At 44.8% G+C, this 24,146-nt stretch overlaps 1 protein-coding gene across 11 annotated transcripts in view; it reads right to left on the minus strand.

Annotated features, from left to right (window-relative positions):
* KPNA3 (karyopherin subunit alpha 3) overlaps positions 1 to 24,146 on the minus strand; it is a 126,927-nt gene that overhangs the window by 44,009 nt on the left and 58,772 nt on the right. For 10 of the 11 annotated variants that reach the window (XM_036301821.1, XM_036301820.1, XM_036301831.1 and 7 more), the window contains one exon: positions 18,022 to 18,066. In XM_036301821.1, coding sequence (XP_036157714.1) covers positions 18,022 to 18,066 — 45 coding nt within the window. Of the gene's footprint in view, positions 1 to 8,988; positions 9,037 to 18,021; positions 18,067 to 24,146 lie in introns of those variants that run through there. The other variant, XM_036301822.1, reaches the window with a different exon arrangement.

A 24,146-nucleotide genomic window follows, 5' to 3' on the forward strand; every position in this document is an offset into this window, starting at 1 on the left:
GCCTTGGGGAGTATGGGCATTTTAATTATGTTCATTCTACCAATCCATGAACACAGTATCTTCTTCCACTTGTTTGCATCTTCCTCTATCTCTTTTTTTCAACATCTTGTAGTTTTCCAAGTACAAGTCTTTTATTTCCTTGGTTGAATTTGTTCCTAAATGTCTTATTATTTTTGTTTCAATACTAAGTGGAATTGTTTGTTTAGACTCTCTTTCTGAGGATTCATTATTGGCGTATTAAAAATACCATTGAATTTTGGGTGTTGATTTTGTATCCTGCTACATGGTCAAGTTCATTTATTGGTGGAGTCTTTAGGGTTTTCTGTGCACTATATCATGTCATCTATGAATAATGAGGGTTTTACTTCTTCCTTCTCAATTTGGATGCCTTTCATTTCTTGTTCTAGTCTGATGACTGTGGCTTGGCCTTCCAGTACTATGTTGAAAGGAGAGTGGTGAAAGCGGACATCCCTGTCTTGTTCCTATTCTTAGGGGAAATGGTTTGTTTTTGCCCACTGAGTATGATGTTCGTTGTAGGTTTGTCATATATGACCTTTATTATGTTGAGATATGCTTCCTCTATTCCCACTTTGTTGAGAGTTTTTATCAAAAATTGGTGATGGATTTTGTCGAATGCTTTTTCTGCATTTATTGATTTGATCATGTGATTCTTGTCTTTCAATTTGTTCATGTGATTTATCACATGTATTGATTTGCGAATATTGTACCAGCCTTGGATCTGGAATAAATCCCACTTGATCATGGTATATGATCTTTTAATATATTGATGGATCCGATTTGCTAAGTTTGTTGAGGATTTTAGCATCTATGTTCATCAGGGATATTGGCCTGTAATTCTCTTTCTTTGTAGTGTCTTTATCTGGTTTTGGAATTAGGATAATGCCGGCATCAATGAAAGAGCTTAGAAATGTTCTTTCCTCTTGGATTTTTTGTAATTGTTTGAGGATACGTGTTAGTTCTTCCTTGAATGCTTGGTGAAACTTCTCTGTGAATCAGTCTGGACCAAAGATTTTGTTTGCTGGGAGTTTTTTTTTTTTTTTTTTATCATTGCTTCAATTTCATCAATTGTTATTAGCCTAATAGGGGCCAAAGGCACCAATTCATGCACCTTGAAAGGAAATGTGGGCTGTGAGGCTGAGGTGGGCAAAGGGACGGGTCTCAGCCCATCCTCTGTGCCCCACTTTGGCCCCTCCCACTGCTGCTGCTGGCAGCCCCTGTCTGCTGGCAGCCCTGCTCCCGCTGCTCCCACGCACTGAGGGCACTGGCCCTGCTCGCACCACTGACGGAGCGGAGTGATTGGGGCCGGTGCCAGCAATGGGTGCCAGTGGGGCCAGTGCCATCAGTGGGTGTGAGCAACAGCTGCTGGCCCTGATTGCCCCTGAGGGGCGATTGGGGCAGCAGCCACCGCTTGCACCTGCTGACAGCGCCAAGCAATCGGGACCTGCGCTGGGCGCCAGCAGCGGGTGCAAGCAGCAGCTCTGGCACTGGCTGCAGGTGCTAGCGGGTCTGGCACTGGCAGTGGGTGCGAGTGGAGCCAGCGCTAACAGCAGGTGTGAGGGCCCGGCAGGACCGTGGTGCATGGGAGCAAAATATTTTCAGTAACCAACAGAGGCTCGCCCCGATGACAGTGACCGGCGAACCGCCTTGGTCTGGCACCCCTGCTCACCTGCTCCACAATCCCGCTACAGCTGATGCCAGCCATGTTCAGCACTCTGCCGCCTGCTGCTAACACCCACCATGTTCCATGTGTGACCCCTGGTGTTCAGCGCACATCATAGTGACCAGTTGTTCTGCCGTTCAGTCTATTTGCATAATAGGGTTTTTTTTTTAAAATTTTAATTAAATCTTTATTGTTCAGATTATTACATTTGTTCCTCTTTTTTTCCCCCCATAACTCCCCTCCTCCCGGTTCCCACCCCACCCTCCGCCCTCACTCCCCACCCACTGTCCTCATCCATAGGTGCACGATTTTTGTCCAGTCTCTTCCCGCATCTCCCACACCCCTTTCCCCCCCAAGAATAGTCAGTCCATTCCCTTTCTATGTCCCTGATTCTATTATAATCACCAGTTCATTCTGTTCATCAGATTATTTATTCACTTGATTCTTAGATTCACTTGTTGATAGATGCATATTTGTTGTTCATAATTTGTATCTTTACCTTTTTCTTCCTCTTCCTCTTCTTAAAGGATACCTTTCAGCATTTCATATAATCCTGGTTTGGTGGTGATGAACTCCTTTAGCTCTTCCTTATCTGTGAAGCTCTTTATCTGACCTTCAATTCTGAATGATAGCTTTGCTGGATAAAGTAATCTTGGTTGTAGGTTCTTGGTATTCATCACTTAGAATATTTCTTGCCACTCCCTTCTGGCCTGCAAAGTTTCTGTTGAGAAATCAGCTGACAGTCGTATGGGTATTCCCTTGTAGGTAACTGAGTTTCTTTCTCTTGCTGCTTTTAAGATTCTCTCTTTGTCTTTTGCTCTTGGCATTTTAATTATGATGTGTCTTGGTGTGGTCCTCTTTGGATTCCTTTTGTTTGGGGTTCTCCGCGCTTCTTGGACCTGTAAGTCCATTTCTTTCACCAGGTGGGGGAAGTTTTCTGTCATTATTTCTTCAAATAGGTTTCCAATATCTTGCTCTCTCTCATCTTCTGGCACCCCTCTAATTCTGATGTTGGTTCGCTTGAAGATGTCCCAGAGGCTCCTTACACTATTCTCGCATTTTTGGATTCTTTTTTCATTTTGCTTTTCCGGTTGGGTGTTTTTTGCTTCCTCGCATTTCAAATCATTGACTTGATTCTTGCGCTCCTCTGGTCTGCTGTCGGGAGTCTGTATAATATTCTTTATTTCAGTCAGTGTATGCTTAATTTCTAGTTGGTTCCCCAATATAACATCGAGGGTCTCATTAGTTTTCTTGTAGATCTCATTAAGTTTATCGGCGGCTTCTAAACAGTTCTTGAGAGACCTTAAAAGTGTGGTTCTGAACTCTATATCTTCCATTGACAATTTTGTCCTGTTTCTTTGTCTCCGCATTTTGTTATGCTTCCTTGGTGCACCCCCTAGTGGTCTTTGTTCGCAGTCTTATAGTTAAACCTTGTTGTAGCTAATTCCAGGGAGGGTTTGACCTCCAGGCCAATTGGCTATGAGAATCAGCTGTGTCAGCAGTGAGAGAACTTCTGTCCTCTAGGGAGGTGCTATTCTAGCCTTTGCCTGAGGCTATCCGGCAAATGCCTGTGTGCAGGGCTTGGGTGGGGCGGGTCGCACAGGATCAACAGGGTGGGCTGGAGAGAGCAGTTATGGCGGCTCTCAGTCCTGTCCCCAGGGGGTCCGCCTCTCTGAGTCCCAGCACCCGCTGCAAAGCTCAGAGAGAAAGCTGCAATCGCTCTGACCGAAGCCAGACAGTCCCGCTTCTCCCGTTTGAGTCTGGGTCCCTGGAGACTCGCCCGTATCTGGAGCTCAGAGTCTGCGACTCCCTCCCGATTGAAAACGCCAACCGCGCCCTCCTCGGCCAGCCCGCTCCGCGCACTCCGCACCTCAGAATTTGACTTCAGCACTGCGCCTCCTCTGAGTGTCCGTATGCGTTTCTCTTTCCTCCTAGTTGTAGGACTTCCACTCAGCCAGCGTTCCTGTGGTTCTTGGTGATGTCCGTTCTGTCTTTTAGTTTCACTTTTGAAGTAGTTGTTCAAAGCAGCAAACTCCGGCGTTAACCTATGCCGCCATCTTGGTTCTCCAATAGGGTTTTATATATATATGGATTCAGGTTTTCTGATTCTTCCTGATTCCGTTTTGGAAGATTGTATTTTTCTAGGAATTTGTCCATTTCATTCAGGTTGTCCAGCTTGTTAGCATATAGTTGTTCATAGTATTTGCTTACAATCCTTTGTATTACTGTGGTGTCAGTGGTTACTTCTCTAATTTCATTTCTGATTTTATTTATTTGGGTCCTCGCTCTTTGTTTCTTGATGAATTTGGCTAATGATTTATCAATCATGGTTATCTTTTCAAATAACCACTCTTGGTTTAATTGAAGTTTCATATTGTTTTTGTAGACTATGTCATTTATTGTTGCTCTGATCTTTATTATTTCCTTCCTTCTATTTCCTTTTGTCTTTTATTGCTGTTCTCTTTCAAATTCTTTAAGTTGTAGGGTTCAATAGTTTATTTTTTTCTTGTTTCTTGAGGTATGCCTGTAGTGCTACAAACTTCCCTCTCAGGACAGCTTTTGCAGTGTCCCAGGGATTTTGGGTTGTGTGTTCATTTTCATTTGTTTCCAGGAAGTTTTAGATTTCATTATCGATCTCATTGGTAACCCATTCATTGTTTATTAATATGCTATTTAGTCTCTATGTATTTGAACGTTTTTGGGTGTTTTTATTGTAGTTGATTTCTAATTTCATTCTGAGAAGATGCTGTGATCTGAGAAGATGCTTGATATGATCTCAATCTTCTTGAACTTGTAGAGACTTGTTTCGTGTCCTAACATGATCTACTTTTGTGAATGACCCATGTGCACTAGAGAAGAATGTATATTCTGCAGCTTTGGGGTGAAATGTTCTATAAATGTCAATTAAATCCATCTGATCCAGTGTGTCCTTTAGGGTTACAGTTCCCTTGTTAACCTTTTATTTGGAAGATCTATCTATTGAAGTCAACAGGGTGTTAAAGTCCCCTACTATGACTGTATTGTTGTCGATCTCTCCCTTAAAGTCCTCTAGAAGACTTTTAATATATTTATGTGTTCCTATATTGGGTGCATATATGTTAGCAGGGTATATCCTCTTGTTGGAACAATCCCTTTAGTATTATGTAGTGAACTTTGTTGCCTCTTGTGATGGACTTCATTTGGAAGCCTATTTTTTCAGATATGAGTATTGCTACCCCAGTTTCTTTTTCATCTGCATGGGAAAATCCTTCATGCTCACCCTGTGTGTCTTTTATTTTGAGGTGGGTCTCTTGTAGGCAGCATATAGTTGGGTCATGTTTTTGTATCCATTCAGCCATCCTATATCTTTTGATTGTAGCATTTAATCCATTTACAATTAAGGTTATTATTGATAGGTACTTATTTTTTGCCATTTTAATTCTGCATGCCAAGGTTCTCTATTTCTTCTCTTATTACAGCAGTCCCTTTAGCATTTCCTGCAATGCTGCTTAGTGGTGATAAATTTCTTTAACCTTTCTCTAGCAGGGAAGCTCTTTATTTCACCACCTATTTTGAATGATTTCCTTGCTGGATATAGTACTCTTGGCTTCAGATCCTTGCTTTTCATTAGCTTGAGTACTTCATGCCATTCCCTTCTGGCTTGTATAATTCCTGATGAAAAATCTTCTGACAGCCTTATGGGAACTCCTTTGTAGATAACAAATTGCTTTTCTCTTGCTGCCTTTAAGATTCTCTCTTTGTCTTTAATTTTTGGCATTTTAATTATGATGTGTCTGGGCGTGGGTCTATTCTTCTTGCTTGGGACTGTCTGTGCCTCCTAAACTTGTGTGACATTTTTCTTCACCAGGTTAGGGAAGTTTTCTGTCATATTTCTTCAAACAAGTTCTCTATCCCTCGCTCACTTTCTTTCCTTTCTGGTACACCTATTATGCAAATATTGTTACGTTTCATGTTGTCCCATAGCTCCCTTTAGCTGTCCTCTAGTTTTTTAATTGTTCTTTTTCTTTTTGTTTCTCTGATTGATTTTTTTCTACCCGTCTTCTAATTCACTGAACCGATCCTCAGCTTCCCCTAATCTGCTGTGTATTCCTTCCAATGTGTGCTGTATTAGTACTATGTCATTCTTTATTTCTGACTGTTCTTTTTTCAGTAGAGGCCAGGTGCACGAAATTCGTGCGGGGGGTGGGGGTGAGCCTGGCTTCTGGCTGAGCGGCACTTCCGCTGTGGGAGTGCACTTCACCACCAGGGGGCAGCTCCTGTATTGAGCATCTGCCCCCTGGTGGTCAGTGCATGCCATAGCGACCGGTTGTTCCACTGTAACAGTTGCTGGGCATATATATATATATATATATATATATATATATATATATATATATTTACTATATCTTTTCTCATTACTGTTGAGCATCTTTGCCATCAATATTCTGAACTCTATTATCAGATGACTTTCTTATCTCCATTTCACTGATCTCTTCTTCTGGAGAATTCTCTTGTTCTTTCATTTGGGGGTTGTATTTTGTCTCCCCACTTTGGCTACCTGTTCGGGTTTGTGACTGTGTATCACACCTCCCAATCTCTACACCTCCCAATCTCTAGTGTAGGACAGTGTCAAACACTGTTTCTGACTAATAGAGATCAGGCAAAGTCTCAAAGACTCCAGAGTCCTGCCTCTGCCTGCAGACGGACTGGATTCAGTCTTGAACAGCTATCAGACAATTGTCCACAGGTGTGTTGAGAGGTTTTCCAACAGGATGGGGAAATTGCTTCTGTCTGGAGGCTAATTGTTATTCTCAGTATCTTAATGGGCCTCAGAAACTCCACACTGTACACCATGGATTTTCCAATAGGGTGGTTCAACTGTCTTCCCCCCAGGCAAAAACTGCCTGGATAGCAATGGTCTACCTGAGAAAGATGACCCATGCAGTGTGAGGGAATGACTCAGTACAGGAAAAAAAGGGTGTTTGCCTTCTGAGCTCTAACTCCAGAGCCCCCAATCCTGGCTTCTGCTCACACAGCTCCAGTCTACTCTGCCCTCCTTCTGCAGGAGCTCAAGGTGAATGGCTGCACACTAAGTTTTGTGTGTTGGCCCTTTAAGAGGGTGCCTGCATTTCTGCATTTCCAGCTGTCTCTCCCTGGCAGACAGCAACCCTGCTGCTTTTCACACAGAGAAGTTCTATGGGCATCTTTCTCAGTTCTGGTACTCTCTGCTGGGGGGTCCATCTTGGGGATTAGACCCCAAATTTTTCAGTGGCAACCCCCTCTCCCCGAGAGCTGAGATCTCTCTCTGGAACTGCAGCTGCTGTCTGTGGGAATCTGGCCAGCCCTTTCACACCCTCACCCTTCCTGCCAGTATCTATGCAGTCTCCACTTTCCATCCTTGGTTATCAGGGTTCTCTCCAGCTATTCTTCAGTTGAGTACTAAGGGTGTTTTTTTTTTTTTTTGTATTTTAGTTGTAATTCCAGCTTGGTCCTGGGAGTAGGTCGGTGTAGCATCCACTTAGTCCCCTGCCATTTTTAATCTCCTCTGAAGGATGTCACTTTACAGAAGCAATGTGTGCTATGCCGTTGTTACAATGGTGGAGTTGTTAGGTGTGCCCAGGCCAAACAGTAGAGCTGGATGCAGGGTTGGTGGCCCAAAAGGAGTGTTGAATTTTTGCTGCATATGCTTAAAAATAGAGAGTAGTCATGAACTTATGGGTTTAGATGTAAATTCTCTGGTCACTGAGCATATCCAGCTGAACAATTCTCCCAACATGAAGAACTTACAGAGCTCATGGGCAAATGGACCCATACCTGAGCTCTCCCTGCCACACTGAGATGGTCCTTACTGAAGAAGAACAGAAGAGGACGTTGTACAGAAGAAAGAGAACCCAGAAGAAACTGAAGAAACAATAACTTATGACTCAAGAGTAAATTCAGCATAAATAAATGCTAATAAAAGTTAAAAGAAAAGTATAGCACATAATACAATTACATAATACCTGATAATAAATGACCTGATAATGACAGAAGAAACTGAAGAAACAATAAATTATGGCTCAAGAATAAATTCAGCATAAATAAATGCTAATAAAAGTTAAAAGAAAAGTATAGCACATGATACAATTACATAATACCTGATAATAAATGACAAGAAACTGAAGAAACAACTTATGGCTCAATAGTAAATTCAACATAAATAAATGCTAGTAAAAGTTAAAAGAAAAGTACAGCACATACAATTACATAATTCCTGATAATAAATGATTGTTATGGCTTATGTATTTACCATACTATACTTTTTAATTGATATTTTAGAGTATCAATTTCTACTCTTTCTACTTATAAAAAGGAAGTCTGCTGTATGCTGTAATATGCAGGCAGTAGCCCAATACATCTCATGCTTACAATGTTTCTTGACCAGATAATTTTCTCTTGTGCTTGATTTATTCTCATGTTGTTTTGCACAGTGACATGCTATACAGTTTTGTAGCCCAAGAGCAATAGGTTCTACCATGAAGCCTAGATGTATATATAGTAGGCTAAGCCATTTAGGTTTGTGTAACTATACTCTACAATGTGTGCAAAATGATGAAACTGCCTAAAAATTCATTTCTTAGTATCTGAATAGTTTAGCAACGAATGATTGTATAAAATCACAACCAGAACACTGACATTAATTGATACAATCCACTGCCCTTATTTGGATTTACCATCTTACTTAAGATCTACATAATTTTACTATGTGTATACGCTCATGTATCCACCATTATAAAAAAGACTAGGGGCCCAGTGCACAAATTCGTGCACCTTGAAAGGAACTGTGGCCTGCGAGGCTGCGGTGGGCACAGTGGCAGGTCTCGGCCCATCCTCTGCGCCCTTGCCTGGCCCCTCCCATTGAAGCCCCCGGTCTCCTGTCTGCTGGCAGCCCCGTTCCGCAGCCACCACTCCCATGTGCTGATGGCGCCAGCCCACTCACACCTGCTGATGGTGCAGAGTGATTGGGGCCAGTGCCAGCAGCAGATGTGAGCAGGGCCATCACTGGCAGTGGGTGCAAGAGGCGGCTGCCAGCCCCAATTGCCCCTCAGGAGCAGGGGGAGGTAGAGAAGTCCTGAGGGCTGGTAGCTGCTCCTCACACCTGCTGATGGTACTGAGCGATCGGGGCCGGTGCCAGGCACTGGCAGTGGGTACAAGTGGTGGCTTCGGCAGCATGTGCAAGCGCTAGGTGGGATCATGGTGTGCGGGAGCAAAGTATTTTCAGTAACCACCAGAAGCTTGCCCCAATGACAGCGACCGGTGCCCCGCCTTGGTCTGGCACCCCTGCTCACCTGTTCCACCATCCCGCTACGGGCAAGCTCCATGTTCCGTGCTCTGCTGCCTGCTACTGACGCCCGCCAGGTTCCGCACATGTCCCCTGGTGGTCAGCACACGTCATAGTGATCAGTTGTTCGGTTGTTCTACCATTCGGTCTATATGCATATTAGGGTTTTATATATATACTAGAGGCCCGGTGCACAAAAATTTGTGCACTCGGGGGGGGGGGGAGGGGGGCCCTCAGCCCAGCCTGTGCCCTCTCTCAGTCTGGGACCCCTCGGGAGATAACGCCCTGCTGGCTTAGGTGCGCTGCCGGGTGGCACATGGCAGGCTCAATCCCTAGGTGCAGCCCCTGGTTGGGTTCAGAGCAGGGCTGATTGGGAGTTGGGGCGCCGCCCCTGTCATGCACAGAGCAGGGCGGATCGGGAGGTTACGATGCCACCCTCAGTCACGCTCAGGGTAGGCCAATTGGGGGGTTGGGGCACCGCCCCCTGTCACACTCAAGGCAGGGTTGATGGGGAGGTTGCGGCACCACCCCCTGTCATGCACAGAGCAGGGCCAATCAGGGGGTTGGGGCACTGCCCCCTGTCACTCACGGAGCAGGGCCCATCAGGGGGGTTGGGGCTCCATATCCTGTCACGCACAGAGCAGGGCCGATCAGGGGGTTGAGGAGCTCCCCCCTGTCACTCACAGAGTAGGGCCGATAGGGGAGTTGGGGCACTGCCCCCTGTCACACTCAGGGCAGGGCCAATGGGGAGGTTATGGCTCTACCCCGTCACACACAGAGCAGGGCCCGTGGGGGGGGGGGGGGAGTTGGGGCGCCGCCCTCTATCACCCACAGAGCTGTTTGCAGCTGATCACACCCCCTTCAGGGTGGGGGTCCCCACTGGGGTGCCTGGCCAGTCTGGGTGAGGGGCTGAGGGCTGTTTTCAGGCTGGTGGGTGACTGAAGCTCCCGACCGCTCCTTTTTTTGTTTTCTTTTTTTTTTATTCTGGGCCAGCTTTAGCTCTGAGGCTTGGCTCCAGCTCTGAGGCCTCGGCTGCTGAAAGCAGGTATCTGGTTTGTTTGGGTTCTATAATCGAAACACTGTTTCAACTTCAGCTCTGTGATCCTGGCTGGCTGAAAGCAGGTTTCTAGGGTTTTGTTTAGCTTCTATATTTGTAACAATGTTTCAAACTGCAAGCTCAGAGGCCGGCAGTGGCAGGCGGGGAATGTTGCCTTCCTCCATCACTGAAGCAAGCAAGCCTCATGTTTGCTTCAAGCCGCCTGGCTGCCGGCCGCTATCTTGGCTGGCAGTTAATTTGCATATCGTCCTGATTAGCCAATGGGAAGGGTAGCGGAGGTATGGCTAATTACCATGTTTCTCTTTTATTAGATAGGATAGAAGATACTAAACAATACCAAAAACAGAAGATGCCCTCCTGTTGCCTTTTACAAGCAAAACCACCTCCCTGTCCCCATATTTAACCCTTACAACTATTAATATGTCCTCCATTTCTAAAATTTTATCATTTCAAAACTGTTATGTAAATGGAATCATATAGCATATAACTTTTTTTGTGTGATGGGCTTCCCCCGCAGTATAATTTCCTGAAGATTCATGCAACTTGTTGCTTCTATCAACAGTTTGTTCCTTTTTATTGTTGAGGAGCATTTCGTCCTACAGACATACCACAGTTTAACCATTTACCCTTTAAAGGACACCTGGGTCATCTTTAGGTTTTAGCTATTATAAATAAAACTGATATAAACATTCATGTACAGGTTTTGTAGGAATACTCATTTTCACTTCCCCAGGATAAATGCCTAGAATTATCACTGATGGGTTGCATACTTTCCAGAGTGACTGTACCATTTTACATTACTACCAGCAATGTATCAGTGATCCAGTTTCTCTGCATCCTCCCACCAGCATTTGGGGTTGTTATTATTTTTAAATTTTAACCATTCTGAGAGATGCTTAATTGATTTTAGTCTGTATTTCCCTGATTGGTATGAATAATTATCACCATAATGATGATTTCCATTTGCATAACCCCTTCAATACAATGTATCTTTATATCTTTTGCCCATTTTCTAATTGGTTTGCTTTTTTATACTGTTGAAGCAAACATTGCTTCCATTTGAAAGCATTATACAGTAAGTACTCCCTTAACATCATCAAAAGGTTCTGCAACTTCAAATAAAAAAACATATAAAAAAACCAATTTTACCATTGGTTAATTGATATAAACCAATTTTACCAATTGAAAAAAACCAATTTTACCATTGTTTGATAAAATTGATATAAAGACTTAAGTTCCTATGGCATCTAATCAATGTTATAATGATATGACATTGAAGAAAATGAGGTTGAACAAAATGATATTATAAGAAGATCTGTTGTACATGCTGGATACCAGCACTATGTTAACTAGGAAGTGTGAGAATGGACATCCTTGCATTGTTCCTGGATCTTAGGGGGAAAGCATTCGGTGTTTCACCCTTAGTATATTAGCTGTAGGTTTTTGCAAATGTTCTTTATTAAGTTGAGGCAATTCCCCTTTATTTCTTTTTTTTAAAAAATATATTTTATTGATTTTTTACAGAGAGGAAGGGAGAGAGATAGAAAGTTAGAAACATCGATCAGCTGCCTCCTGCACATCTCCTACTGGGGATGTGCCCGCAACCCAGGTGCATGCCCTTGACTGGAATCAAACCTGGGACCTTTCAGTCCGCAGCCCAACGCTCTCTCCACTGAGACAGACCGGTTTCGGCTCCCCTTTATTTCTAACTTGTTGAGTTTTTAGCAGGAATGGATGTTAGATTTTGTCAAGTGCTTTTTCTGCATCAATTGATATAATCGTTTTTTTTTCTTTAGCTTGTTAATGTGGGAAATTTAGGCCATTTTATAAAAGAGACATTTTACTAAAAAGGCAAATAACTAAATTAAGTGCTGTATCTCATCAGTCAAGTGAGATATTTTGGTGCTTTCTGTTTTTATGTAAGAACTTAACCACCCTCACTCCCACATCTATGCCATAGTAAAGTCCTATGGCATATCTGACTGATCAATCAAGAGAATATTGTATCAAACTAGAGGCCTGGTGCACGAATTCATGCATGGGTGGGGTCCGGCTGGTCCGCCCCAATCAGGGCCAATCAGGTCAGGCCGGCTGGGGGCAGGGGCCGTGAGCAGTTGGTCCGCAGGCCCCACCCCCAGGTTGAACTCCTGGTCGAACTTCCAGTCAAGGGGACAATTTGCATATTAGCCTTTTATTATATAGGATTTTAATCGAATGTGTCAAAGTTAAAAATGCCAGTGACAGGTTTTGGACTCATTTCCAACTTATGAGGCATTACTCACTTAACTTTTACATTAAAAGGCATTTATAACAATGGTTAAGAGCTCAGTTCTGCCACTTTGTCAGCTGTGTGATTTTAGGCAAGTTATTTAATTCCTATGTAACTATTTACAACATAATATAAAACAGAAGTACTAACTTCTGTATAAGTGTTGATGCATAAAGGCCTACTTAAGTAGGAAAGTAAGAGATCAAAGAGGTAAAAGTAGACAAAAATGTTAAACAAAAAGAGTTAGATCTTTCAAGTTTTTTTGTTTTCTAGTTTTTGTTGTTGTTGTTAATCCTCACCTGAGGATATTTTTCTATTGATTTTTTTTTTTTTTTTTTTTTTTTTTTTTTTTTAGGTAGAGTGTAAGAGAGAGGGAAAGACAGAGAGAAACATCCTTCCTGCATGCACCCCAGGCCAGGGAGGAGCCTGCAACCAAGGTATGTCCCTTGACCAGAATCAAACCCGGGACCCTTTGGTCTGCAGGCCGATGCTCTGTCCACTGACCCAAACCAGCTAGGGCAATCTTTTCAAGTTTTTATTAAGCAAATGCTCTATATAAGTTACTATGTAAGGTTATATGGTGCAAACATTAACCAAAATTCAATACCAGTCTTCAAGAGTTGCAGAATTTGGTTGTGTGGGAGAAAAAAAGAAATTAAAAAAAAAAAAAAGAGTTTGAGGCCAGTAAAACAGTACATATTAGTAATGAACTTTACCCTCAATTTGATAAGTCAATTTCAGTGCTATTCAAAGTATGGTCCTTGGACTGACTAAAGGTCTTTGAAATATCTCTTACAGGTCTGCTATAAGATAGGAGTTTGTGCCAGAAATCAACTATGAAACTAAATATACTTTAGTTCTGTGATTTATTTAGGCAGAAAGACTTCCTTGGTAAAGGAAGCAGTGCCTTGTTTAATATTCTGACACAAGTCCCCTAACTTATCCCAGGACTTCTGAGTAGCACTGTTCTATATCTAAGATGTTTTTCATAAAACTTCAATAAATGATTTAAATACAAGCAAAATTTTAAGATATCATCATTCAATTTAATTTCTGAATATTAACATTTAATGAGTGACAATGACATGTCCAGAATCTGACTAAGAATTTTGGGATGACCTGGGAGGGAGACTTGGGAATATCTAGGGTGGGAGTGTGTGTGTGTGTGTGTGGGGGGGGGGGGGGGGGGGGGGGGCGGTGAACTGGTTATTACCTTCATTTTAGAAGTGTGTAATCTAATAGAAATGGGTAGAGCTCATCTATGAAACTCTTGGAAGTAGCTCTATTTTCTTGTATTTTCAAGAATCTCAATGTAGGTAATGACACTGTGATTTTCTATTCAACGGAGATACAGAAATAGTAAGGCTGAAGTCAGAGTTAAATGCTCTGATGATAAAGAGTAGAGGAATCTTCTCTTGAAGGGCTCTCCACACCTCTGTAGAATCATATCAAAAGCAATTAAGCATTGTCTGAAATTTAGGCTTTGTTTCAGGAAGGACTGGTTCACTTTTTGCTGCTTATTCAGGGAATCCTGACATGTGAAATAAGGGACTGCTTGAGATTTCTTTAGTAAATTTTATTTTTGGTCGTCCTATAGGATGTTCAGGAACTAACTGTGGAAAGTGAAAAAGAAACAATATTATACAGAAGAGATAAGAGTCTCTAAATTAACTAACGTGGATATTAAAAATCATGCTTTGCCCTGGCCAGGTTGCTCAGAAGGTTAGTGTGTCATCCCGATATGCCAAGGTTGTGGATTGGATCCTGGGTCAGGGCAAAAACGAGAATCAACCAATGAGTGAAGAACTTATGTAAGAACTTAACTCTCTCTCTCTCTCTAAATCAATAAACACACGACGACAAGCAAGTATTTTTAACTCTATAAATTAACTACATAAGGTAGTACAGTCATAGAGGGAAGAACAAATAACAAATATAAGTAAATAGTTTAAAAAAATTAGAAGCATACTAAAATGCTAAAAAGCTTAAAACAAGGGGAGGAGTCTGAATAATACCAAGACCAATATAAAAGTTTTATAGTTGTATTCCAAGCATGAAATGTTAAGAAAAACCAAAGGCCCACATCTGGGGATAGCTGGTATAATGTTAACAGATGACAATAAATAAATACTTAACTTCAATTTTATTCTTATTCCCTTTCTTAAGGAGAATGATCTTCAAATGATGAACGAAAAGCCAGACAAAAAAGGGCACACACTATTTTATTTATACTAGAGGCCTAGTGCACGGATTCATGCATTGGTGGGGTCCGTTGGCCTGGCCTATGGGGATTGGGCCAAAACTGGCTCTCTGACATCCCCCAAGGGGTCCCAGAATTGGAGAGGGTGCAAGCCAGGCTGGGGGACCCCATCTGTGCATGATCGGGGTGGGGAGGGACTGCGGGAGGGCTCCAGGGCGTGTCCAGCCCATCTCGCCAAGTCCCGATTGGCCGGATCCCAGCAGCAAGCTAACCTACCGGTTGGAGCATCTGCCCCCTGGTGGTCAGTGTGCGTCATAGTGACTCGTCAAACGAACAGTTGGACACGTAGCATATTAGGCTTTTATTATATGGGATAAAGTTCAAAATATGCAAAATAATTCATAGTGTAAGAAACCAAGATAATAGTCTTTGGGGGAAAGTAGTAATCCATAAGGGGCCTTAGGATACAGGTAATGTTCTTGACTCAGGAGCTGGTTACACAGATGTGTTCACTTTGTTAAATTCATCAAGTTGTACACTTAAGATGTGTTAACTTTTTTTGTATGTATGCTATATGTTAATAAAAAGTTACAAAGAAAAAAAAATGCTAAGACCAAAATGTTAAGATTGGCAAGGAGCTCACTTTACTCACTGTATTAGGTAGGCTAAGGCTTAGTTCACATCTCTGGTACAAATGACCCAAGGATATGAAAAAACTTAAAAATATGACTGCCCAAACACTGTTGTTAATTTATAAGTATCCATGAAGAAGTTAAGTAATTGAAAGAACACTGGAATTAGCAGATACTTTTCTTTTTCTTTTTTATTTAAAAAAATCTTTATTGTTGAGAGTATTACAGATATCCCCCTTTTTCCTCCCTATTGCTCCCCTACACCCAATTCCCACCCCACTCCAGGCCTTCACCACCCTACTGTCTGTGTCCAGAGTTAATACATATATGCATATAAGAACTTTGGTTAATCTCTTCCTGCAACCCCCTCACTAACTCCCTCTGAGATTCATCAGTCTGTTCCATGCCTCTGATTCTATTTTATTCATCAGTTTATTTTGTTCATTAGATTTCTTGTTTAGTTATTTTGATTTTTAGATTCAATTGCTGATAGATATGTATTGCCATTTTTATTGTTCATATTTTTTATTTCTTTCCTTTCTCTTTTTCTTCAAGAATACCCTTCAACATTTCATTTAATACTTATTTGATGATGAATTCCTTTAGCTTTTTCTTGTCTGTATAGCCTTTAACTGACCTTCATTCAAAATGATAACTTTTGCTGGGTAGAGCAATTTTGGTTGTAGATCCTTGCTTTACATGACTGAATATTTCTTGCCACTCCCTTCAGGCCTGCATAGTTTCTGTTGAGAAATCAGCAAACAGTCGTATGGGTGCTCCCTTGTAGGTAACTAATTGCTTTTCTCTGGCTTCTTTTAAGAGTCTCAATCTTTGTCTTTAACCCTTGGCATTTTAATTATGATGTGTCTTGGTGTGGGCCTCTTTGGATTCCTCATGTTTGGGACTCCGTGCTTCCTGGACTTGTTAATCTATTTCTTTCACCACATAGGGGAAGTTTTCTGCCATTATTTCCTCAAATAGGTTTTCAATATCTTGCTCTCTCTCTTTTCTTTTTCTGGCACCCTCTTAATGCAAATGCTGGTATACTTGAAGTTGTCCCAGAGGCTCCTTACACTATCTTCATATTTTTATGTTTTTTTGTTTAAATAATTATTTATTATTGAAAGTATTACATATGTCCCCCTTTCCCCGCCATTGACCCCCTCCAGCTATCTTGATATTTTTGGATTGTTTTTTCTTTTTGCTCTTCTGATTGAGTTGTGTTTTTTTTTTTTCATCTCATATTCCAAATCATTGATTTGATTTTCAGAATATTCTACTATTGAATTCCTGTAAATTATTCTTTATTTCAGTTAGTGTATGCTTAATTTCTGACTGGTCCTTTTTCATGTCTTTGAAATTCTAAGATTCTTGTGAGTCTCACTAAGTCCCATGAAGCTATCATTAAGATCCTTGAGCAACCTTATAACCATTTCTTTGACTCTGTACCCAGTAGTTTGCTTGCTTTCATTTCTTTCATTTGTGACATGTTTCTTTGTCTCCGCATGTTGGCTGCTTCCCTGTGATTGTTTCTATGTATTAGGTAGAGCAGTTATGTCTCCTGGAATTGGTAGGGTGGCCTGTGTAGCTTCCCAGTCACCTAAGCTGGGCCCTCTAGGTTCACCCCTGTGTAGGCTGTGTGCAGTCTTGTAGTTGAGACTTGATTGCTGTTGGTGTCACTGGGAGGAGCTGACCTCCAGGCCAATTGACTGTAGGGACCAGCTGCATCTACAATGAAGAGCTGCTGTGCAGGAGACACCCCTATGTATCTGATATGGTCTGAAGCTGTCCCCCAGGTGCTGTGGCTCTGGGGCTTCCGGGGAAGTGCAAAGCCAGCTATTGCTTGGGGCTGTCCAGCAAGAGCTACAGAGAGATCTGCAGATGGCTGCTATTATATTGGGTTTGGAAGTGCCCAGACAAGGCCTCGCTGTGAAGCAAGACAGGCTGGTGCTAGTGCTGGGCCTTCAGTCTCTTATTGATAGGTTTGGGGCATGCTGATACCAGCTGCTGCTTGTTTGAGAGATTTTAGAAAAGTCTGAAGCCTGAACCAGGACAGACCATTCATATGGAAAAGCTGCTGCAAACAGCTTGGGTGGGGCTTCAAATTGAATGGGTCGGGTTCTCAGGGAATCACCAAGGTGGAGTGACCAGTGTGGGGTACAATGATGAAAATTCAGATATGGCTGCCAGTCAGCACTGCAACAGGGGAGATTCCAGCACAGGAACAATGAACCCTGTCTGGGAGAAAGCCACCCCCGAGTTCTTGCCCTGATGTCAGACAATCTAGTTCCTCCCCATAAGCCACCACCTAGTGCTAGAGCTCAGAGGAAGTGGGACCATGTAAGTTCATGTGTCAGCCCTTTAAGAGGAACTGCTGGGTCTCTAGGGGTCTCCTTGTCACTCAGCCACAATCCCCGCTGGTTTTAAAGTTATAGGGATGTCTCTTCCCAGCTCTGAAACCCTGAGCTGGGGATCTGTTGTGGGGCTGGCACCCCTGCTTCTCACAGGAGGCCTCAGTAGCCGAGAAAAAAATGTCACACCTGGGTATCAGGCCTATCTCGATATACTTTCTTTACTTCTCTAGTTGTAGGACTTTCATTCAGCCACATTTCAGGCAGTTCTGAATGATGGTTGTTCTGTATTTTACTTGTAATTTTAATGTGATTGTGGGAGGCAGCAAGTACTGGCGTTTACCTATGCTGCCATCTTGGTTCTATCCCAGCTACTTTTAAGATTTTATAAAAAATGGTGTATTTTTATGCTATGTGGTTTTAGAGATGACCACTAATTTGCCATATTATTTTCATTATTCAAGTTATACAGAATTTTAACATCAGAAAAAATATCCTCATTACTTTTCATTACATGTAAATCATCCTTACCTTTCGTAGTTCAACTGTCACTTCATTTCTGTGTCTTCGCATTGTCTAAAAAGAAAAAGATTACATTAAGTATCTAAATATTGATACTGTTCACATATAAATTAAGATCTTAGGCATTTAAAATTTTTTAAAATTTTTGAGGTAATTTATTCTTAAGAATTAAGGATTGATCAGTTTTAGACTTTAAATAATAAACTAAAGAAGGGTTAAAAGCCAAAACTGTCTATGTTACTGGATATCTTGGTTAATTTTGTAGGGAGTGAGAAGGTGTGGCTTGGCTGCCTTTCCATTCCCCTTTCCTAACTGCACTCAGGCTACTATAGAGAACTGTATACTCTCCCTTGTGTAGTCATGATAGAACTGCCTATTAATGAATCTCTACTAGGTTAAGTAGGGCATGAGATTCAAACACATGAACAGAACTCTATTCCCCATAACTCTGAACCCTGAGCTAAGTAGGAAGAAAAAAAAAGCAGCAATGGACCAGGCATAATGATGCCTATGTCCTGGACTTGCACTACTTCTAGTTATCTGGTGTGCCTATTCATAATTATGAACTACCCCATATTTCCCCAATAAATTATGGGTTTGCTTAAGTCAGCAGGACTGGTTTTTGATGTTTGCAACCAAAGAAATCTATCTCAAACAATTCATGTTTTTAAAAAGAAAACAACTCACTGTCATGGCCTTAAAACCACATGAAAATGAAAATAAGTTTGGGAAGATATTTTGTATCAAAAGGTAAAAAGTACCCTTCTAATTCTCTGTCTTTACCAGGCACACCTTATCAGCAATTATTGAAATGATTAAATATCCTCTCTCCCCTTGATGTACTGATATAATGAACTAGTGGCCCAGTGCAAGGATTTGTTCACATTGACAGGAAATTAATTAAAAGAAATATTTTAATAACGCTATTCGACCTTTTTCAATAGAAGTGTCAACCAAATTATATTGATGATGACAGATCAAAACACACGTGTGATTGGCGCCAGGGAGACCTTTATATATATACTAGAGGCCTGGTGCACAAAAATTTGTGCGCTCGGGGGGAAAGGGGGCGTCCCTCGGCCTGGCCTGTGCCCTCTCGCAGTCTGGGACCCCTCGGGAGATAACGACCTGCTGGCTTAGGCCTGCTCCCAGGTGGCAGAGGGCAGGCCCAATCCCTAGGTGCAGCCCCTGGTCGGGCTCAGAGCAGGGCCGATTTGGGTGTTGGGGTGCCGCCCCCTGTCATGCACAGAGCAGGGCGGATCGGGAGGTTGCGATGTCACCCCCAGTCACGCTCAGGGTAGGGCCAATTGGGTGGTTGGGGCACCGCCCCCTGTCACACTCAAGGCAGGTTCGATGGGGAGGTTGCGGCGCCAAACCCTGTCACGCAAAGAGCAGGGCCAATCCAGGGGTTGGGGCACTGCCCCCTGTCACACACAGAGCAGGGCCCATCAGGGGGTTGGGGAGCTCCCCCCTGTCACCCACAGAGCAGGGCCCATCAGGGGGTTGAGGAGTTCCCCCTGTCACTCAGAAAGTAGGGCCGATAGGGGAGTTGGGGCGCCGCCCCCTGTCACACACAGAGCAGGGTGGATCAGGGGGTTGGGACGCCGCCACTGGCACACTCAGGGCAGGGCCGATGGGGAGGTTATGGCTCTACCCTGTCACACACAGAGCAGGGCCCGTGGTGGGGGTGGGGCGGGTTGGGGTGCCGCACCCTGTCACACACAGAGCAGGGCTGATCAGGGGGTTGGGGCGCCGCACCCTGTCACACACAGAGCCGCAGGGCGATCAGAGGTTGGGGAGCTCCCCTGTATCAGGCACAGAGCAGGGCTGATCAGGAGGTTGGGGTGCCTTCCTGTCACAAAGAGAGCAGGGCGGATAGGGAGGTTGTGGCCCCGCCCCCTGTCACACACAGAGCTGCAGGGCGATCAGGGGGTTTGGGTGCTGCCCCTGTCACGCTGATCCCGGTGCCGGGAGGCATATTACCCTTTTACTATATAGGGTAGAGGCCTGGTGCATGGGTGGGGCTGGCTGGTTTGCCCTGAAGGGTGTCCTAGATCAGGGTGGGGTCCCCACTGGGGTGCCTGGCCAGCCTGGGTGAGGGGATGATGGCTGTTTGCAGCTGGTCACACACCCTTCAGGGTGGGGGTCCCCACTGGGGTGCTTGGTCAGCCTGGGTGAGGGGATGATGGCTGTTTGCAGCTGGTCACACAACCTTCAGGGTGGCGGTCCCCACTGGGGTGCCTGGCCAATCTGGGTGAGGGGCTGAGGGCTGTTTTCAGGCTGGTGGGTGACGGAAGCTCCCAACTGCTCCTTTTTTTCTTTTTCTTTTTTTTAATTCTGGGCCAGCTTTAGCTCTGAGGTTCCAGCTCTTAGGCCTCCGCTGCTGAAAGTAGGTATCTGGTTTGTTTCGGTTTGAAACAATGTATAACTCCAGCTCTGAGATCCCAGCTTGCTGAAAGGTGGTTTCTGGGTTTTTTTTTAGCTTCTATATTTGTTAAAATGTTTCAAACTGCAGGCTCAGAGGCCTGCAAGGCAGGCAAGGAACGTTGGTTTCCTCCGTCACTGAAGCAAGCAAGCCTCATGTTAGTTTCAAGCTGCCTGGCTGCCGGCCGCCATCTTGGCTGACAGTTAATTTGCATATCGCCCTGATTAGCCAATGGGAAGGGTAGTGGTCGTATGCCAATTACCATGTTTCTCTTTTATTAGATAGGATAGTATAGGTAAACTTGTTTAATTAGACCTGCTTTCTGACTTAGTTAAAATTTTTCCAGCCCAGTGAAGTACCCCAACTTCTCTTTCAGGTAATTGTCAGCAACACTGCAGTAAATGTCAACACAAAGCAGATTATTACTGTAGATCATGCAGGGAGAACAAAGGGTAAAATATTTAACTGCAGCAGTGTCTGACTATATTCTGCAGAGTGAGAAAACCTGAAGTCATTTTCAAGGTCCATCATTTCTTACTGCTTTTCAGTCCGGTCAAGTTTCTAAACTTTCTAAATCTCTGTTTTCCGTCTAATGAAAATAGGATTTCAGCAAGTCTACTATCTACCTACTCCATGACTTCTGTGAGGATCAAATGAGATGAGGCATGGGAAAACACCTCACAGACATTTGGTTAAAGTGTGAAATGTTTGAACCTGGCTATAAAGCAAGTCGTGTTCCTGGGTTGAAGAAACTGCAAGGAGGCTAGTCGTCGCTAGGGAGAGGAAGCTGGGCATTGCTATGTGACATCATTACCCAGTGCTCCAGCCACCATTTCTGGGTTAGGCTGGGCTGTGGGCTGCATGTTGCGCCAAGGGGTCTCGGCACCATTGGCTGCAATTTGGTGGGCTGTTGCTCCGGGGTGGTGGTGGGGCCTGTGTCCCACTTGGGGGAAGCCAAGTGTTGCTTTGTGGGTGCAGGTTCACAGTGCTGTTTCTCTGTAAATGACCAGTGCGCATCATGGCAGCTCCTGCATTGAGCGTCTGCCCCCAGGAGATCACTGTTCGTCACAGCATCTGGTTGGATGGTTGGGCACTTAGCATATTAGTCTTTTACATATATATATAGATTATTTCATTACATATACTAGAAGCCCAGTGCACAGATTCGTGCATGGGTGGGGTCCCTTGGCCTGGCTGGCGATCAGGGCCGTGGAAGGTTGGCTGGGGTCGGGGGGGGAGGAGAGTGGAAGAGAGGCCATGGGAGGTTGGCCGGCTGCCCTGATTGGGGTCATCGGAGCTGGGCAGCTGGGACCACAGGAGGTTGGCCGGCTGGGGGAGGGACCACGAGGTTGGCCAGCTGGCCTATCGGGGCCTATCAGGGCAGGCCAGCCAGGGGGAGGGACCACAGATTAGCCACCCATGGGAGGCTGGCTGTGGGAGTGCACTGACCACCAGGGGGCAGCTCCTGCACTGAGTATCTGCCCCCTGTTGGTCCGTGCATGTCATAGCGACCAGTCAACCAGTCATTCGGCCACTTAGGCTTTTATAAATATAGATAAGTATGGTAAAATTATATTTTTGGAATAAAGACTACATAAAGGTTACATGCTCACGGTATATTATTTTAATACTAGTGGCCCCATGCACGTTGCACATTGAAAGGAAATCAGGAGCCCATGCCTGTGTGCCCGGGGAGGTCCCACATTCCTGCAAAATACCGGGAAGTTGTGTGGGGAGTCTGTCCTCCTATCTGCACCTTCCTGAAAAAATATTTCCAAATGTCCCTTCTGCAGCCAGGGTCACACCTTGCCAGCCAGGAGGTCCCCAGTGGACACCTTGGGCCATGCTGGACGCTTTCCACAGCTCGGAGCCAGATAAGAGACACTCTGAGGTGAACAAATTTGGGGGGCTTGGAGGGGGGAGAGGGGTGCTCTGTTGCCTATGCCCCCACCCTTCAGATCCATCTCTCTCTGACTTTTACCCCAATTGTCAGCCACTACCTTGTGGCCAATGTTATATTGCTGCCTTCCTCTGTAGCTCCAGGGCAATCAGCAAGGGATTAGATTCCATGCCCAAGGCAGAGTACCAGGAGCCTAGTGGCAATATCAGGCTCATCCTGGTTATCCCGAGTGTCCTTGCTTCGATCATTCTCCGGAGATTGTAACTGCAGGCTTATGAGGTTCAAAGGATGTAGCAGTGCACTAAGCAGCAGACGGCCAGGGAGGAGCCTGAGCCAGGGTCGGGCACTGCACCACTCCCACATACCCCAGCCACACTGCACTTGCCACCAGCGCTCGGTAGCGCTGCTGCGGAGGCGGAAGAGGCTCCCACCTCTGCAGCTGCACTTGCCAGCCGTGAGCCCGGCTTCTGGCTGAGCGGCGCTCCTGCATTGAGTGTCTGCCCCCTGGTGGTTAGTGTGTGTCATAGTGACTGGTCGACTGGTCGTGCGGTTGTAACAGTTGCTTAGTCTTTTATATATATACTAGTGGCCCGGTGTACAAAATTCGTGCACTGGCAGGGGGTGTCCCTCAGCCCAGGCTGCCTCCTCTCACATACTGGGAGCCCTCAGGGGATGTCCTAGTGACGGCTTAGGCCTGCTCCCCGCTCCCCTTGGGGAGCGGGCCTAAGCCACAGTCTGGCCTCCCTTTGTGGGAGGCGACCGGGCTGATCAGGGGAAGGCACCAGCCCCATCACCCCGCTGCTGCAGCCACTGCCAGTCACCACAGCCACCAAGGTGTTTTCATCAACATGGACTCCAGTCCCTTCACCATGAAAATATGACAACTTTCTTTAGGCATTTTCAAGATGTGTCTTTCATAGGCTATGACATTTCTTTATTATTTTTTTTATCCTCACATGAGGATATGTTTCCATTGATTTTTAGAGAATGTGGAAAAGAAAGGGAAGGACAGAGAGAAACATCAAAGTGAGAGGAATACTTTGATTGGTTGACTCCTGCATGAGCCCTGACCTGGGCCCCAGCCAGAGAAGAGCCTGCAACCTAGGTACATGCCCTTGGTCACAACGAACCCAGACCCTGCCATCGGCAGGCTGAGGCATTATCCACTGAGCCAAACCGCCTAGGACAGACTATGACATTTCTTAGCCCCCCAGTAGCGGATCTTTGTTTTTTTCGCCAGGGTTGTGGTGAAAAACCCTAGATCACCTTTCTGAATTCTTATTACCCAAGTTACTAAGAATATTACCAGTGGCATACAGGGAGCTTAGCAATGAGCGGTCAGAAAACATGTTTCCTCTGTAGTTCACACCGATCTCTGGCTCGGCCCCCCGCCCCTGCCTGACGCCTTGGCCAGAGGAGTTGACACCCATCACCCTCTGATCGCCGGATCGGCCGCTTGCTCAGGCCTGACACCTCTGGCCAAGGCGTCAGGCCTGGGCAGGGGACCCCCAGACCCCTCCAATCACCAGCTCTGCCACTTGGCCAGATCTGACCCCTCTGGCCCAGGCTTTAGGCCTGGGCAGGGGACCCTCATCTCCCCCTGATCGCCGGCTTCACCCCCCGCCCAGGCCTAACGCCTCTGGCCGAGACTTTAGGCTTGGGCAGGCCCCCCCCCCCCACGGCAGCTCAGATGGCCAGCTCTGCCCCTGCCCAGGAGCCCCCTGGCTCAGGCCCTTTCTACGCTGCTCAGGGCCCACACAGGGCCTACCTCGGAGTGACCTGGGTGCTGATGATGTTCCTGGGACCCAG

The sequence above is a fragment of the Myotis myotis genome, unplaced genomic scaffold, assembly GCF_014108235.1.
Source record: "Myotis myotis isolate mMyoMyo1 unplaced genomic scaffold, mMyoMyo1.p scaffold_m19_p_3, whole genome shotgun sequence".
Lineage (NCBI taxonomy): Eukaryota > Metazoa > Chordata > Mammalia > Chiroptera > Vespertilionidae > Myotis > Myotis myotis.